This window comes from Talpa occidentalis, unplaced genomic scaffold (assembly GCF_014898055.3).
Source record: "Talpa occidentalis isolate TD23 unplaced genomic scaffold, MPIMG_talOcc4v2.1 talOcc4.16, whole genome shotgun sequence".
NCBI classification, from domain to species: Eukaryota; Metazoa; Chordata; class Mammalia; order Eulipotyphla; family Talpidae; genus Talpa; species Talpa occidentalis.
The window spans coordinates 50,811,601-50,830,087 of record NW_023601653.1 but is presented as its reverse complement, the minus strand read 5'-3'; the positions used below and the strand labels follow the sequence as shown (position 1 = coordinate 50,830,087).

General features: G+C 40.4%; 1 protein-coding gene across 2 annotated transcripts in view; it reads right to left on the bottom strand.

Annotated features, from left to right (window-relative positions):
• Window positions 1-18,487, bottom strand: part of ITPR2 (inositol 1,4,5-trisphosphate receptor type 2) — a 450,075-nt gene that overhangs the window by 326,660 nt on the left and 104,928 nt on the right. For both annotated transcript variants that reach the window (XM_037514200.2, XM_054696343.1), the window contains exon 10: window positions 9,035-9,079. In XM_037514200.2, coding sequence (XP_037370097.1) covers window positions 9,035-9,079 — 45 coding nt within the window. The remainder of the gene's footprint in view (window positions 1-9,034; window positions 9,080-18,487) is intronic.

Here is an 18,487-nt window from a genome sequence, read left to right as displayed (position 1 = left end):
CAACTAAAGGATTTGAATAAATATTTTTCCATAAAAATGGCCAGTAGACACATGCAAAGATGCTCAAAATCATTACTAATTAGGGAAATGGACTAGGAGGGTTATAGTCCAAGAGACAGATAAAATCAAATGTTAGTGTGGATGTGAAGAAATTACAACACTCACATATTACTGGGGGAGCACAAAACGTTACAGCCACTTTGAAAGAGTTGGACCGTTCCTCAAAACGTTAAACATATCCCCAGCAATTCCACTTTAAGTTTCTACCCAAGAGAAATAAAAATGTAAGACCCCAGACAAGTCTGTACATAAACATTCACAGCAGCACAGTCATAAAGAGGAAACCACCCAAACTGGAATTGAATTATGCTGGATAAGCAAAATGTGTTAAGATGCACACAATGGAATATTACTTATTTAAAAAGGAAGAAACTACAAAAACAAGTTATAATATTTGCCAACCTGGAAAACATTATGATAAGTGAAAAAAAAAAAAAAAGGACACACCAGGCTATATGTTTATGATTCTAAATATTTAAGGTCCAGAATAGGAAAATCTTTAGAAGTGGTAAATTTGTGCTTGCCGGGGTTGAGCGTAGATTTAGAAAGGAAGTACTAATGCATTTCTTTTTGGGGTGATAAACATGTTCCAAAATTGGAGCCCGGTTTGGTTTCACAATTTTGTGCATGCACTAAAACCCAGTACTTTGTATATTTTAATCAGGAGAGTTTCATGCTAAGTGAATTATATCTCAGTAGAAGTGGTGGGGGGAAAGGGAGGGAGGGAAGGAGAGAGGGAGAGTTGGGTAGGAAAGAAGGATAAGGTAGGGAAGGGGTGGGGGGGGTGGAAAAGAAAACAAGCAAGGAAGGAATGCACAATTGATCTCTGCCATGCAGCTCAACATCCTGTGTTATACTAAGATATAGGTAGCAAAGAAAGTTTCCCCTGGAGGCTCTGAAATGTAATGAGGACACAGGAAAGACAATTCAATCTGACTGTAAATAGCTGAGGGAAGAAGACCTTAAGAAGCTCTGCACATTCCTCTGATACAGAGCCCAGTAGATTACCACATGCAACCAGGAATTTCTTCTCAATGGTAAAAATGGTGCTGATAGCTGATACTGAAAATGATGATTATGAAGAAAGCAGAGAAAAGAAAAATGAGGAGGTTTGAGGAGAGGGGGTGATAATTCTAGAGGAAGCTTGCTTTTAATTATATCCTCATAACATGAAAACACAGGGAGAAATAAACCAGAACTGCAGTCACAAGAAAAATTATAAAAGAGCCCTTTTCTGGATTTTGCAATGCTATTGCTGCCAAAAGAACTCTCCACCAACATAATGTGTTATTAATACATGTGAGACATGCTTGCCTCAAAATTACATAAGAACACAGAAATAATAGGCAAAAACAGGCAGCTTTGGAAATAACCCAAAGGATTTTTACAAATTTGTAGGTAAAGGGATTTGATTAAAAGTAAGTGCAGTATTAGAAAGGCATGATTAAAATATGATTTTATTAAGGAAAATAAAACGCAGTCAATTATATTGAACCATGTCTGAAGAAAGGGTTCATTAACAGATGCATGTAACCTACATAAATGGAGAGTTGATGAGTAAGAATTTGAGTTTCTCTCATCACTTCCTAGTGTGGAAGCGACACATGAATATTCCAATCTTCCTGAAGGAAATACCATATCCCAGAAAGGCAAACATGTCATCAAATTTCCAGAATCTCCTATATACCAAGACTCTAATTAGAATTACCTTTGATAGAGATTTTCCTTCAAGGAAAATACACTAACTGAACCAATAATGTAGAGCTATTTAGCAGCTGAGAGTTGAAAGTTGGCACTGTGGTTTATACATCAGTCATTTGTGAGTTCATTTAGCAGCAGTCAATCTTCCCCTTCCCCTATGCACTAAGTGCTAATAAAATGGATTTTTTAAACTTGTAAAAAGAGAGCAGATCCAAGCTCCTAAAAATTGTCCCCCTGCCTCTCTCTCCTTGGTCCCTTCTCCTTGTGGGGGCCCATTAAGAGCACTCAGGGAGTTCTCTAATCTGACACTTTTATACTGCATCAATAAAAATCCTTTCCAAACATAGAAAACCCTCACTAATTAGGGCTAATTAAAAGAGGTCACTCTGACTTACTCGGACTATTTAAGACTTGTGGTTTAATTTTAATTACATAGGACAAGAGGAATGTACTATTGTATTCCTAAACAATTGGCTTGGGTCACTGGGAAAAAAAGCTTGCATGAATAGATAAGTCCCATTTACAAATAACATTAACTATTTGTTTATGAGTGAAAAAGAGTTTCTAACAGTTTTAAAAGTTTTTAAAGCTGTGCTGTAATCTTAAGCATCCTGCTTTTAATCTCCTGTGTTGTTAATTTGCCTAACAAACTCTCGTTCATAAACACTCTGGCAGGAAATATCAAACACTCCCTGGGAATTATGAAACCTGAAGTGTTAGAAGTATACAATTTTTTAGATATATGGGTCTAATCTATCTAAGAAATATTCAAGAAAGTCAGTATTTCACTGCTGGAACCTGAAAGCAGCTCTATTCAAAACTGTGTGCTTGCAGCTTTTGTTTAAAAACCCACATCTCTTTTAAGTCAGGGGAAAAAAACACAAAACCTTTGTTGCTTACACAGAATTAAGAAGTACCAACCCCCACCCCCCATTCCATCATGAAAATACATTAAGTTACACGCAGGTGTGACATTTAACATCAGCTAGCTCTCCCAAACACTGTCCATGTGGAACCCAGTGTGCTGGGCGCTTACAAAAGTTCTGTCTTCACTGGGGAGGAAGTCTCAGCGCTTCTCTGCTTCCAAGTCAAAAATCCCTCCAGAGAGGCCAGCTAGGAAGCTGAGGGCTCTCCTGGCTGTCCTGGGGCCTGCAGTGATGGCCCAGCAGTCAACCTGCCCCCTTCTCTGTGGGCTCTTCCTGAGTCATGGAACTTTAGCAGAGACACCCCTTGCAATTCTGTTGTTAGCAGCCAGAGACAACAGGGAAGAAATGATGTATGACACCCACCATGCGCTGAAGCAGAGGATGCACAGGAAAGCTCGCTCTGATCTCATGAACAGGCAGCCCTGCCACTGAGAGCTGTACTCTCAGCCATGACTCTGGAAGCATGGATTACTCTCAAACCAATTCCAGTGGGACTCCTTCTTTCTTTTCATTACCACCTCACCATGAACTTTCATGGTTCCTTGAGCAATTCTTCTCATATATATGCAGGTCATAGATGGGGGAGGGGACGGACGGGGGCTCTCAAACGGGAGACTTGCCCTCCAGAAACACTTTGAGTTGCTCCAAGTGGGGAAACTGGGGCCACTCCTGGCACCCAATGAGCAGAGCTCAACAGTGCCGCCGAACATCCTGCAGTGCACAGGGAAGCCACCACAGCAAAGAGCCACGTGGCCCCATGTGTCACCAAGGCCCAAGGTAGCAACCAACCTAGACAAGACATAACCTCAAAAACTCACATCACATGCCACATAAATACGACAACATTCAGAGGGGTGATGTGGTTCCAGAGAGTCCCCTTTCCCCGAGCCCACTGAAAAGGTGCAGCCCTTCCAGAAGAAAGCAGTGACCTCAAGGTTCCGGCTGGGTTTGACTCGTCTCCAATGTTTACAGGGCCCCTGTGGATGCTGTACACTTGTGAGAAGGGAAATAATAGGCTCCTCTGTAGAATAAATACAGCAATTTGGGTCTTAATGGGAGCTCTGATACACACCGCCTCATTTCAGCAGCACCACACATTAACCTTTGAAACTTCGAAAATGGAAGGCAACATTTTGATAAAGGTTTCTAAGTTACAGGAAAAATATTAACTGGGTATTAAATCGACAACAAAGAGAAAATTAGGAAAGCAAATAATTAGACGGTCACAGTAAAGTCAGTTCCCCGAACCCAGGTCTGAGGGGAGACAGCATTCTGTTTTCGGAAATTGATTTCATTTTTCACAGGCTGAAGATAAACTCTTAACTGCTCCTCAGTTCTCTTTTCGAGACAGAAACATAATTATTGCTAGGAGGTAAATGGTCTATAAAATCGGTTAGCTTTACAGTTCCATAGCCATGGCTTTATTTACTTTCATGTTAGGGATTTTGGAAAGAAAAAGTGAAATCAAGTATCTCCACCCAGATGTGTCTGAGATGACAGAGGACAACCAGCCATAAATTTGCTCGGCCAAAACAGGCCCACCGGGTCGCCCGCAATTAAAGACTTGCCAGTGACAATCACTTCGCTTTACAGGTGAATAAAAAAATTACATTTCAGAATAAAAAGGGAAAAAGCTATCCAGTCTAACTCGAAGCTTGATTAGCACAAAGCGCGTCACCGCGATTTATTATTTATACTCTCAGAGCTGCTCTGCAAGCCTTCGTGCTCTCTTCTCCCACTCTGCCCTGCCCAGAATCAGCAGCAGCATCACCGGAAAAAAAGAGATGAGCACAGACACTTAATTCAACCGCACAGTTTGAAGTTTTGGTACGGCGCCTTTCTAGAGAAACAACTGACATTTTCAGGCTGCTGACATCTTTTATTAAAGAGTTTCCAATTGTCTGATAGCATTTTAACTTCATAACATGCAGGGGAGGTGGGTGTGTAGGCCATACTTCCACATCCCATCACACAGGTGAGGAAAAACTCTCAGGAAAGCCATCTCACTTGTCCACGGCACCCAAGTTCACGGTGCTATAGAGGCAGAACTCTCATAGTGCACACCTTGCTGAAGCAGTCACACAGTACATCCCAGATCTAAACCCTGAGAGGGAGAACAGCAGCCCCTGAAGTCTACCAGCTGGTCTGATATGCTCAGCTGGATCTTGGTGGTGCTAGAATATGTCAGAACTCACAGCTGGACTTTGCCCCCTGTGGTCCCCACAGCACATGCGCATCAGGCAAGGCCCTCCTGAAGAGGATGGCAGAGACAAAGCACCACCACTCTAAAATCATGTCTGAAGCTAGAAAAACAGAAATGTCGTCCAAGTCACAAAAATGACTAAATATCCCTCTCCCCTCGCCAATACGAGCAACTGCTGCTTCATTAATATTACAGCTTTAGCCTGGCTCTCAGCTGCCCTCCTAATGGATAAATTTAGTAGGATACCTCCTCTTCCTAACAGCACTCCTATCCAAGCAAAGCTTGGCACCTCTCACAAACCTAAATCTGTGACAGGTTCCAACTGACGTCCTCTTGGGAGCTCCCCCTGGGGTGCACACAGTAACCACCAAGGCCCTGTGTCCATGTGCAAGGCTGCTCCAGGGCCTGGGTTGACAGCACTGTCATGCTTATAGTCAGAGGTGAACAATGCAAGATTCAGACTCAGATTTTTACACATGGTTATAAGAGCATCCTCCTAAGTCACAGCTAAGTAAGACCTCAGTAATCCCAGGGCAGCTATTTGAAATCCAAGGGGAGAAAAGCCCATGCACGGGGATGACTGGCATCATTTCTATTGTAAACCTGACAGTCAGACATACAGTCATGACATACACCTCAGTAACATCTTTACAAACACATCACCCAAAGCAGTGATAGTGAAGGCAAAGATAAACAGCTGGGACTACATCAAATTAAAGAGCTGCTGCACAGCAAAAGAGACAGTAACCAAAACAAAGAGAAACCCCACCGACTGGGAGAAAATTTTTGCACACAACACTAACGATAAAGGACTGATCACAAAAATCTACAAAGAGCTGATGAGACTCAACAAAAACAAAGTAAACAACCCAGTCAAAAAATGGGCAGAAGAGCTAAAAAGAAACTTCTCCAAAGAGGAAATGCAAATGGCCAACAGGCATATGAAAAAATGTTCAACATCACTTGCAATCAAGGAAATGCAAATCAAAACTACAATGAGATACCATCTCACACCAGTGAGAATGGCACATATTAAAAAAACTAGCAACAACAAATGTTGGCGAGGTTGTGGAGAAAAAGGAACTCTCCTGCACTTCTGGTGGGAGTGCAAACTGGTCCAACCACTATGGAGAGCTGTGTGGAGATTCCTCAGTCTGCTAAAGATGGAACTTCCATATGATGCAGCAATTCCACTCCTAGGTATTTACCCAGAGGACACAGAATCATTAATTCAAAAGGGCACCTACACCCCTATATTTATAGCAGCACTATTTACAACAGCTAAGCTATGGAAACAACCCAAATGCCCCAAAATAGATGACTGGATCAAGAAGATGTGGTACATACACGCAAGGGATATTACTCAGCAATCAAAAAAGATAAACTCATGCCATTTGCAGCAACATGGATGGAGCTAGAAGGGATCATGCTCAGTGAAATAAGCCAGAGAGAAAATGGAAAATACCGGATGGTCTCACTCATGGCAGGAATTTAGAAAACCTAAACAAGGGACCAGGAAAAAGACTAAAGTAAAAATCAAAATCGACAAGCAACTATAAACCAGAGACACACTATGGGGGTGGGGGGATAAGTGAGTAGGATCAAAACAAGAGTGGTGGGAATTGTATGGGGACTATAACCAAGATGAAAATACATACATTGTGCAAAAATGAAAAATGATACAAAAAATATATAAAATGAAAAAATAAAAAAATAAAAAGAAAGAACCGCCACACAAACTAAAATTGAACAGGCAGAGAGTGGTAGGCAAGAAAAGTAGAGAGGACAGGATAACTGGTAGAACTTTAACAAATAAAGTAAATATGAATCTAAATATATGCAGAATCAGGGCCTCCCCTGGTGGCACAGTGGTTGAGCGCTGGTCTGCAAAGCTGCCTGCAGCCTCTGCAGTGCTGGGTCAATCCCCCACTGGTGAGGGTCCCACAGGGCGCGCAGACCTCTCCTGCCGCTGCTCTGCTCAGCAGTGTATTTCAGTCTGTCTGCCTGTTCTGTTCCCCCCTCTGGCTTTGGTGAATTCTCTCACCCTCCCGCACTTCAGACTGTACCCAGTGCTTGTATAAATAAATAAATCAATCAAAAAAAAAAAAAAAAAGAAAAAAAAAAAGAAAACTTAAAAATATATATATATGCAGAATCAGTTACTCATCATGGTGTAAATACATGAATTCAAAGACAGACTGCAGAACAAAAAGTAATAAATACACAAACCACAACTTTCTATTGAATGCCCTATAGATGCCTCACCTCATGGTATCTAGTATAGTTTGATAGTTTGAGATTGTATTTTAAATTAAAAATTGTTTATCATTAAAAGAATAAAATAAATAAATAAAATGTCCTTGTCCAAGCAGTCAAAAATATTAATTATATTAAGTGTTTAAAGGATGTATTTTATGGATCACAGGCCTCCCTGATGGTGTAGTGGGTTGAGCGCTGCACTGTGAAGCTGTCCGCAGCCTTTGCAGCAGGGGTTCAATTTCCAGCTGCCAGGGAGAAACCCATATAGCATGGCAGACCTTTCCTGCCTAGCCCGCTGCTCCCCTCAGCAGTGTCTGCAGTCCGTCTGCCTGTTCTGTTCCCCGCTCTGTCTCTGGTGAATTCTCTCACCTCCCATGCCGCTGACTGTATCCCAGTTCTTGTATAAATAAATCTTTAAAAAAAAAAAAAAAAGGATGTATTTTGTATACCTTGAAAATTTTTACATTTACTGAGACTTGTTTTATGGCCTAGATGATGATCTACCTAAATGTTACCTGCATAGCAGAAGAAAATAAGTATATTCTGCTGTTGTTTGGTGGAGAATTATAAAAATACCAAAAAAACTATATCTTTACCAATTTTTACCTTTCCAATCTATTTGTGAGAATGTAAAATTGACCTATCTGACTATAATTGTGAATGTCTTTATTTTTCTATAGTTCAACAGGATTTTTCCTTCATGTAATATGGAGCTCTGTTATCAGGTAACAAATATTTGGGGTTGCAATGTCATCTTAATGTATTGTATCATCTTTATGAAACAGATTTATCTAGTTGTGATTACATTTTTGCTCTGAAATCTAATTTGTCTAAATATATAGCCATTCCAGCTTTCTTTGGGTTAGTGCTAGCACTAGGCCTCTGTTTCTATCCATTTCCTTTTAATCAATTTACATCTTTATACTTAAATTGTGTCTCCTGTAATTATCATATAGGTCTGACTTACCTTTATATTCAATTAGACAAATGTTTTCTGATAATTATATACATAGAACATTTACATTTAATGTAACTACTGATATGGTAGGATTTAAGTCTAAAAAAAAAAGAACTTAAATTTGTATGTTTTATTTGGTAGTCACATTAGATGGATGACATGAGTGGCACACTCTGAGTTCTACTACTATTTTCTGGAGAATTGTTGGCCCTTGAGATGGAGTAGGGTCTGGCTCAAATTGAACTGACTCGAATTCCCTGACTCCTATGGATTGTGACAGATTTTATAAGCTATGGTATAAGTATTCATGCAAGTGAAGAAGATATGAGAAGTACAGTCTTTTAGATTTCATTGATCAGCTGTGACAAATGAAAGAAATGATTAAAGAAGTTTTACCTCCTCCCCCCCCCCAAAAATATAGAGTGAATAATAATAAATACTTAATAAAAACTGGCTTTAAAATGAGAAAGCCTTTCTGAGTAACATATGTTAGAATATCTGGAAAATCAATCATCTAGCTACTTGATGATTCAATTTCTCCTAACAAATAGAACAAATAGCAAAATATTTGGAAACAAGGAGGACTGGCCTGATGTCCTGTTTTTAATACCATACCATAATTCCATTTCTCGTTCTTAATGTCTATGCACTTATGAAGGCTCCAGCCCACCTGGAGCCAGGTGCCACTGACTTCACATCTATACCACAAATGGTCTCCAAGTTGCTAGAATTTCCCTAACCACGCTTTCTGGACATCTTATCATCTAAGCCATATCATCTTTTACGTATGACCTTTTATCTAGAGGATCTATGTGGAGAATTTCTAACAGTCAATAGTCTTCAAGTTTCCTATTACATTTTAAATTTGTTCATATAAATATAAACAATACATTTGGGATTTACTGAAGAGAAACAATTTTTACTCACCACGCTTTTCCCTTCATTTTGGGCATCTCGATAATCAGGATTAAGCTAAAAAACAAAACAAAACTAGTTTTGAATGGCTGTTAAAGATGGCCTTTGATTCAGTTTACTATTGGAACTTTAATTAAGTTTAAAATACACAGAAATGAAGAAAGAAATAATCAGTCAACATTACAGTTTAAAACATTATCTTCAGGGCCTCCCTGGTGGCACAAGAGGTTAAGTCTCAGCACTCTTAAACTATCAGCAGCCACTGCAGCACCAGTTCAATCCCCGGCCAGGGAGCTACCCATATGGCACAGCTGCTCACCCGCTGCTCCCCTCAGCAGTGTATTTAGTAAATCCACCTGTTCTGCTCCCCACTCTGTCTCTGGTGAATCCTCCCACGCCCCTATACCTCTGGCCTGCACCTCAGCTCTTGTATGCACAAATAAATCTTTTTTAAAAACTAAATAAATAAAATACTACCTTCAAACCCCAGATGCAAGATACAAGAGCTAAGACCACAAGTGTATGGCATTGTTTGTTCAGGGGCAGTCAACATCTTCCAGCAAGTGAGAGCTGCAAAGCTCACCTCCGAGAAGGCACTAAAGAACACAGTGCCCTGCCCACCACAAAATCCACCAAGGACTAGTAACCGAAGACACCAGTTTTTAAAAATAGACCAAAGGAAAGTTCTAACAATGATTCAAGACCATGTTCCACATGCTATACCCGCAAGAAAGCTGGGTGACTAGGAGAAAATATCAGATGCCTGCTGGGCAGCAGGCTGATGCATAAGGGCAACGGATGCAAACAAGGACAGCGCCTGCCTCTGGGTGTGGGTCGGGCAGTTTAGGGCTCAGTCCAACGAGGGCGTGGATTCTGGGTGTGCTGCAGACTGGCCCAAAGAACCCCTAACCCTCAGCTCCCACCTGAAAACACAGTTGCTAATGTACGTCTTTGCTGTGCTGAAGTGTATAAGGTGCTTTACTCACAGTAGATAGGCACCCCAAGGAGCGAGTCACTTTAATGTGAATCAGCAGATGCGTATGATGCACAGCCCCACACTACAAGTCCCCATTTAAAAGGACTGACTTGGACTCAGTGGAGATCTTAAAGTGGTACCTTAACTGTTTGTTCTAAATGACGAACCACTGAAACTCAGAATGCCAAATGCAACCTTACATCAATTAAACAATAAAATAACAAAATGTGAGGGCCTCCCTGGTGGCTCAAGGGGTTAAGCACTGCACTATGAAGCAATCCGCAGCCTCTGCAGCATGAGTTTGATCCCCGGCCAGCCACGGAGCAACCCACATGGTGCAGCAGACCTCTCCTGTCTCACCCACTGCTCCCCTCAGCAGTGTACTTCTGCCTGTTCTGTTCCCCACTCTGTCTCTGGTGAATCCTCTCACCCCCCGCATCTCTGGCCTGTACCCCAGCTCTTGTATGCATAAATAAATGAAATCTTTAAAAAATAAATAAATAAAATAACAAAATGTGAGTTCAGAAGTGTTTTCAGAATGACACTTGGCTGGCAGTTCTGAGAAATGCCGCTCCCAACTTACCACTGAATGTCAGTGAAGGTATGAAAAAATCCAAACACAAAACAGAACAAAACAAAAAACCCTAGGTCACATTGAAAACTCAGACTGAAAAAAGGCAGAGAGCTTCCACAAATGGAAACTAATTAGCAAGCAGCAGGGTTGGGCAGAGGCAGGTAACTAGCTCTGACCTCAAGGGTCACCCCTACCCACCTTTAGTCCCGTGAACACCTGGAAGAAAACCCTGGCTGCAGTTCCCATGATCTGCCCGCTGACTAGGAGACCCCAGGTTTTTACCAAGCAAAAGCCTACGCAGGAAGTGTTTCTCTCCTGCTCAGAAGCTGCTGTCACCTGAATGGAAAAAAGCTTCCCAGTCCTCCCATCCACGGCTCCACTATTGAGCTCTGTCTGCTCAAGGCCAGGGAGAAAGGACAAAGTTCAGGAAGCAAATGGGCAGGAGGTGGCGGGAGCAGCTGGGGAAGAGCTGGGAGAAGAGGGAAGAACTGGGGCTGCGCTGGAGTCCACTGTGGGAACGTACAGAAACAGTGGAGGGGGTGGGAAAGAAGCAACGAAGCCCAGGGACACAGCCCCTGTCTGCAGGAGCCCGCCCTGCAGCAGAACCCCAGAAAGGGCCTGAGAATCAAAACAGAGCCAGAGGACCTTCCAGCTCACATGTCTGAGGATGGGAAAGAAGGAAGGAAAACATACGTGGGTCTGATCACAAGGGATGTAACAAGGGGCCAATCCTTCTCAGACTCTGAATATTCTCTATGGTGCTATGCAAAATAGCTTTTCAGAAAATGGTTTGGCACATGGAGAAAGTACAAGAAACATTAGTTCTATGGAAAGATGGCAGAGTAGGGGGAACAGCTGAAAAGATAGCATGAAAACAGTAATCTTAATAAGATCTGAAAGCAGAAAACATTATGCTGTAAAAAGAAGCTAAGGGGGATTTCAGTGAAAATGAAGACATAAATACAAAATGAAAACCCAGGTTGGTAGCAATCAAAAATACAGTTGATGCTACAGGAAGCAAGTGACGCAAAAGACAAAAATGGACAGCTGTCCTTCCATGCACAGGAAAGATGTAAAGAAATGAAGATTAGGAAAAAGAAAATAGTCATGGAGGACCAGAGGAGGGCAGACAATGAATGGGTAATCAGTATACTCAGAAGGAAGAAAAAAAATCAGCGGAACACAAGCAATAATTAAAAATGATAGAAAACCAAGCTTTCCTTGACCAGGCTCCTATCTCAAAAAGACCCATATTTTCTTTTTTAAAAAATATTTTATTTTATATAATTCTTACATCATTTTTCATTTTTGCACAATGCATGCATTTTTATTTTGGTTTTATTCCCCATACAATTGCACACACATCCCCCCTTATTTTGACCCTAGTCCTTCTTCTCTCTGCTCCCCCCTCCCCCCATAATGTGTCTCTGGTTTATAGTTGATTGTTGATTTTGATTTTTACTTTATTATAATTAGTCTTTTTCTTGGTCCCTTATTTAGGTTTTCTAAATTCCTGCTATGAGTGAGACCATCCGGTATTTTTTTTTTTTTTCTGACTTATTTCACTAAGCATAATCCCTTCTAGCTCCATCCATGTTGCTGCAAACTGCATGTGTTTATCTTTTTTGATTGCTGATTAACATTCCATTGTGTATATGTACTACATCTTCTTGATCCAGTCATCCATTTTTGGAGCAATTCCACTTCTAGGTATTTACCCAAATGACACAGAAACATTAATTCCAAAGGGCACCTGCACCCCTATGTTTATAGTAGCACTATTTACAATAGCTAAGCTACGGAAACAACCCAAATGCCATATTTTCTTGACACTAATGGGAGTTTCAGTGCAGGGTCCAGAAGGGAAGTCCAGCTATTTTATTAAAGTGTCACTGTTTTATACTTGAATTTTTCAATTTGAGGGATTCAGATTTTTCCTTTAAATTAAAAAAAAAATCTATGTTAAACTTATAGCTACATTATACAGAAGATATGTAACATGTTTAACGAAGGACATGCCTTCCAGTCAAAGTTTTCACTTAAGGAGCATTAGAAGAGTTGACTACAGACAATGTAAATTCATGCTGGAAATGCACCTTGATGTATCCACATGAAAACATACACCGAATCAGGAATGCACAATCAACCAAAAATCACACATGCCCTCTGAAACACAGATCACATTCCACCCCAAAAGGCAATGCGACTTTCGAAAAGTCACTCTTCAACTATCTCTCCCCCTTTTAGAATTGACCAGGTGACTCCCTGAGGGAATTTGAGACCCTGCTCTCTAAGGGAAAACCAGGGTCCATAGGAAAGGTCACCTCACCACCCCCCATGGAAGCCAGGGTCCTCCTTCCGCAAACAGAGATGAAGCTGAGCATACTGATTACATGTAATTAAGTTCTGCATATTCATGTGTTGGCAACATAGCTAAAGATGGTGCCAATCAGTTAAATTTGTCTCATCTGTGTCTCTTGGTCTACAAAGTGGGTTTTTTTTAATAATTAATATAGGGCAGTAATGAGAAAGAGGAAAGGAAGCCACCCAAACAAAACTCTAGCTATATAAATTCACCAATTATTAATGAATGAGCAAATAAATGTATTTTCACATATGCTGTAATTATACTCTTTTCCTTCTCTTAGTATAATATAAAAATAATTAGGCTGAGGAGGAATAGAATAAATATATTAATTCTAAAGAAGGGGAAAAGAGCATGGTCTTGTAGAGATTGCTGAATCTTTTAGGACTCTTTAAGGAATATTTCCTTATGTTAAAAAATAAATTAGAAATTTGGCATTGGAGTGAGAGATCTAATGTGCTATTCAATAAATATTAATAGAGCACCTACCGTGGGCAAAGTTTTGCAGCATATGGTATTTCAGCAAAGAAAAGGGAATGTGGTCCCTGACCACAGACCTCACAATATAGCCGGGAAAATAAGATTTAATAGAGTTAGCGGTAACACAAAATAGAATGTGACAACAGATATAAGACCAGAATGAATAATTTATAATAATATAGGTCAGAGGAAGGAGGGGTCAGTGATGGGCAAATTTATTCAAGAATTATTCATGGAGAAGGTAGCATTCAAGATAAGCCTTGCAGGACAGATAGACCTGTAACTTGCAGGGAAGGAGGGAGGCAAGGAAGAGGACAGGCTTGCAGGAGAGCTAATCCATACAGATGAGAAAGTGAGACTCCTCCCAGAATGCAAGCCAGTGTCACTTATGAATACCTTGTGTGTGCTTTTCTAGGGTAAACAGTTACCCCTTACCATTGTCCTAGTAGAAGGGATTCCCCAGGGAAGAGGGAGGTGCAGTCTCCTGGCCTAGGAGACAGAGCTATTTGGGAGCACAGACCAATGATGCCCCCCTGCATGGCCCCTAGGACAGCCCATGATATCTGTCCCTGCTGCCTTTGTGAAGAGGAGTGGTGTAGCCAAGGCAGGATGGAAGACCAGCTCACACCAATGGGCCTTTATGCCACAGGCTAGTGGATGTATATATTCACTGGGAAAATGTTTGCAGAAATGGCACATTAAAAATCTTCAATTGGCCATGGTTAGTAGGAGATGGAGGCAGATGGCAAAAGCAAAGTAACCAAAAGTAGTGGTTTGAACAAGAAGTGGGAGAGCCCCAACAAAAATAATCATGCTGGAAAAAAAAATCAGAGCCAGAGTTCTCGGGCTGGTATGGGCACTAGAGTCAGCTCTGCTCACAGGCATCCACGAGGGAGACAGAGAGTGTGTTGTTAGCCTCTAAGGCAGAAACAGGATGAGTTTGCATTAAAAAAAAATCATGCTAAAAGGAAAGAAGAAAGCAGATGTGAAAGATTTTACAGAGACAGAATCAGTAGACTCGCAATGTGTAAACAAAAATATATTTATCCTGTCTCTCAAGTTTTTAACTCTAATTAAGAAAATTCACTATTTTGTGGGGAAACAACTCAATTTTAGATGTATTTATTGCATTTCAATGGCAGTAGGAGATCCAACGTCCAATTCATAGCCCACTGCTGCTTGGCAGTGAGGGGCAGGAACAGAATAAAAGGCAAATGCTCACCACTAACCTTTGAAGGGAGTCCTCATCTCAATGGCCAAAGAGGGTCAGAAAGAAGTCGAATGGAGATGTGACAAGTCATCAGAAGAAAAAGTGACAGGGAGAGAGAAATATCATAAATGAGAGTGCACCACAATTGAGATTGCACCACAATCAATGCAACTTTCCACGGAGCAAGGCAGCAAGACCAAAACCTTGTAAGTCCACAAGACAGGTTCATTTTCTTAAAAGAAATACGTTACTCTTCATAACAAAGTATATTGATCAATTTTATTATGCACAATCTTAAAAAGTTAGAAAATCATCATGCATGCCTTTCTAAAGGATTATTCATATTATACTCAGGAAAATGAAGGGGCCGGGGAAGGGGAAGTGGGAATGAAGCACTGGAGGAAAAGGAAAGATAATGTTAGGAAGGTGGGCAAATTCATTCAAGGATTATTCAAATTATTCATATGGAGAAGGGAGCATTCGAGATAAGCCTTGAAGGACAGACAGATCTATATCTGGCAGAGAAGGAGGAGGAAATGAAGAAAATAGGCTTTCTATGTGCCTGGCACAATTTTTATTTTGATATATAATATTTATATGTGATATAAGGGCTGGTATGTATGTATTGGATATCTGTGTGTATGTATATACACAAGTACACAAATATACACTCAAAACAGTCTCTTTTCATATGCTACAACTAATATATTTAACCTAGAACTAAACATAAGGATATTTTAAACTACAACCCTAATAATCATAAGCTTCTATAAAAACACACAGATTCTTAAGTACTAAGTTGTTTACATTAATTAATCAAATCCAAAGGCTATGGGATAGCTAGGAAATAAGTATTTACTGCCATCTGGTGGAAGGTTGGCCCATCTACAAACAAATAAGCTAGTTGTCTTTAAAAAGGCAATATAAAATCTTTAACAAATAAAATTAATTTGCACTACTCCATCAATCTTGTTTTGGAAAGGATCTTCAAATTTACTGCCTTAGCAGTAAGAAAAAAAAAACAGGAATCAGTACACCAGAAATTACGATACTTTGCTTATAATTCTTCCCAGGGCTATGTAAGAATTCTTTACCAAGACTCCCATTAATCCTATTCAAAATAGGATCAAATTCCCTTCCCCGCTATAGATGAGAGTGTGAACTCTCCTGTACCAATAAGAGTACACAAGCAAAAAATCAATGGCAAAAGGCGGTGAGTGTACAAATAAATGTGTTGTGTATTAAAGGCAAAAACATAGAACTGACTGCCTTTCTTGTATCATCTAATTAGCAGGTGTGGCCATAGAAACTGACAAGACAAGAAGCTACAGAAATGGCAAGATAATTCATTATCTCACAGAGTCAAAGGTGGCTTTACCACATAATTCACAATAAAACACTTTGTTGCCCATCTCTCCATGGGTTTCCAGCAGTGTGATTCTCAAAAATACATATTGAATTCTCTCAAATGATACTATTAGAGATCTTAAAGTTGAAGACGGGTCCATTTCTAAATTTCTGGATTAACTTTAGTATCTCACCAAATCGGAGGGCCTTCCTGGTGGCGCAAGGGGTTAAGCCCAGCACTGTGAAGCTGTCCACAGCCTCTGCAGCATGAATTCAAATCCCTGCCGGCCAGGGAGCAGCCCACATGGTGCAGCAGACCTCTCCTGTCTCACCCGCTGCTACCCTCAGCAGTGTGTTTCAGTCTGCCTGTTCTGTTCCCCACTCTGTCTCTGGTGAATCCTCTCACCTCCCCCCCCACCTCTGGCCTGTACCCCAGCTCTTGTATGCATAAATAAATAAATCTTTAAAAAGAAAAATAAATAAAATCTGAACAGTATTGGTCATATCATGACCTAGATATTACCCACAATTCATTAAAAAGCTACAAATCTTTAAGAGCTTACAGTTTGTGTGTTTTGTGTCTCTAATTAGACTATAGAATCTTGAGCATATGAGAGGATCTAATACCTTTGGACATTGCCCCCTTCATTTTGACACAGACAATAGGTTTATCTTATTTTTCTGAACAACTTAGCCCCTCAGTAAATACTGGTTAAAAGAGTATCATGTTTAGGAACCATATGTATAAGCACATTTTAGGGACTTTTTTTTTCATTTGTGCTTATTTAAACTTACTGTAGGATTTTAAATAACCTACACAAGATAATCTAAAGATTACACAAAGCAGCTATCTCAGAGATGTCATTATGGTAGAAACGACTAACAGAAATGATTAGTAGTTGAGTTAGTATCATTCTCCTCTAGCTCCCAAACTCTTAGGACAAGCAATGCATGTTAATCACCTCTGTCTTCTTTACAATATTGCAATAGTGCTCCCACCTAGTAGGCAGTCAATGAATGATGATATCTACATGATAAATGATGGTGTAGATACTGCCAGCACTCTTGGCATTTTGGATCAGATGTTTCTGGGTAGTGACGGTGGCCCTATGTGTGCACTCTAGGATATGTGGAGGCATCTGGAGCCTCTCCCCACTAGATACCAGTAGCTCTTCTTTCCACTTATGACGATAACAGTGTCTCCAGACACTGTCAAATGCCTCCTGGTGGGTGAGATCACCCTGCTTGAGAACCACTGATACAGAGGAAGCAGTCAAGTCCAGCATTCAGCCCAAATGCTGTCATCAGCTTGTGTTTCAACTTTGGACAAAATTAATCATCTCTTTGAACCTGGGTTTCCTTTTGTGTTAGGGAACTGATTGGATTTACAACTTCACAGCATCTGCAATTCACCCTTCCCATTCACCAATATTGATTATGAATGCAAGTTAAAGGCCAGGCACTCTGAACAAAACAGGTATGAGCCTTTCCTCATGGGGAACAAAATAACTGCTGCAAAGATATGCATCATCCACAGGTGAACAAAGAGATGTAGATCTGAGCTGCAAAACAGCCTAGGACATGCCAGAAACACATCCTCCCCCCAGGGGAGGGCTTTCTAGCCATCTCAACAGCAGGAAAGAAAACTGTGGCATAACTCAGAACCAAAGCCTTGTAAAATTCTAATTGCACTATCCTCTAAGATCCCACGTGAAGTTATCATGCAATAGCTTGAATTAACTCAAATTCATAGACAGCCGGAAAAAAAAAACCAAACTATTTCAAGTTATTCAAAAGAATCTTCATTTCTGCTCTAGAAAATTTGATCAAAGGAACTTAGAAAAGTAAAAGCAATATATCTTCAAACATTCCAATAATCCATGGCATGGACAGTCTTTTCAGCAGCCTCTCCTAGATTATCACTTAGATAATTTACCCCACAGATGAAGTGCAATCTCATGAAAATGTCTACAAATCACAGAAGTGACCAGCTGGCTCATGTGTTATGCCTGACATATGAACTGTTCAATGGATTATGGGTTTTCCTGGAAGGCTATTTAATGTCTCCATGAGGCAGGTCTGCCTACGTCAAAACACAGGAGCTAATCTTTTCCAGATAGGCAGATTAGATCCCTCCCCAGCCCTTAGTTAAAACTCAGTGACAAAGAAATACCAGTTTTGAATCATCACCATATCAGTGTCTACATTTACTCTCTCCTTTCTCTCAATGGATATGAAGGGAATTAATACACTGAATACCTTTTGTGCAGAGTTCTGAACATTCTCTATCTTCTTTAATTCCAAAGTAATCCCATTTAATATTTTTCATTTTCCAATTCACACACAAGGGAAATGAGGTTCAGAGAGGTTAATTATTTGCTCATAGTTCCATAGACTGAAGAGCAGACATTAGGGTTTCCCTTCCCACTATACACTGGCCAATATAAATACCCCAAACACAAAGGCAATTCTTGAATTACAAAATCCAATCCACCCAAAATGCCTAAAGTAGA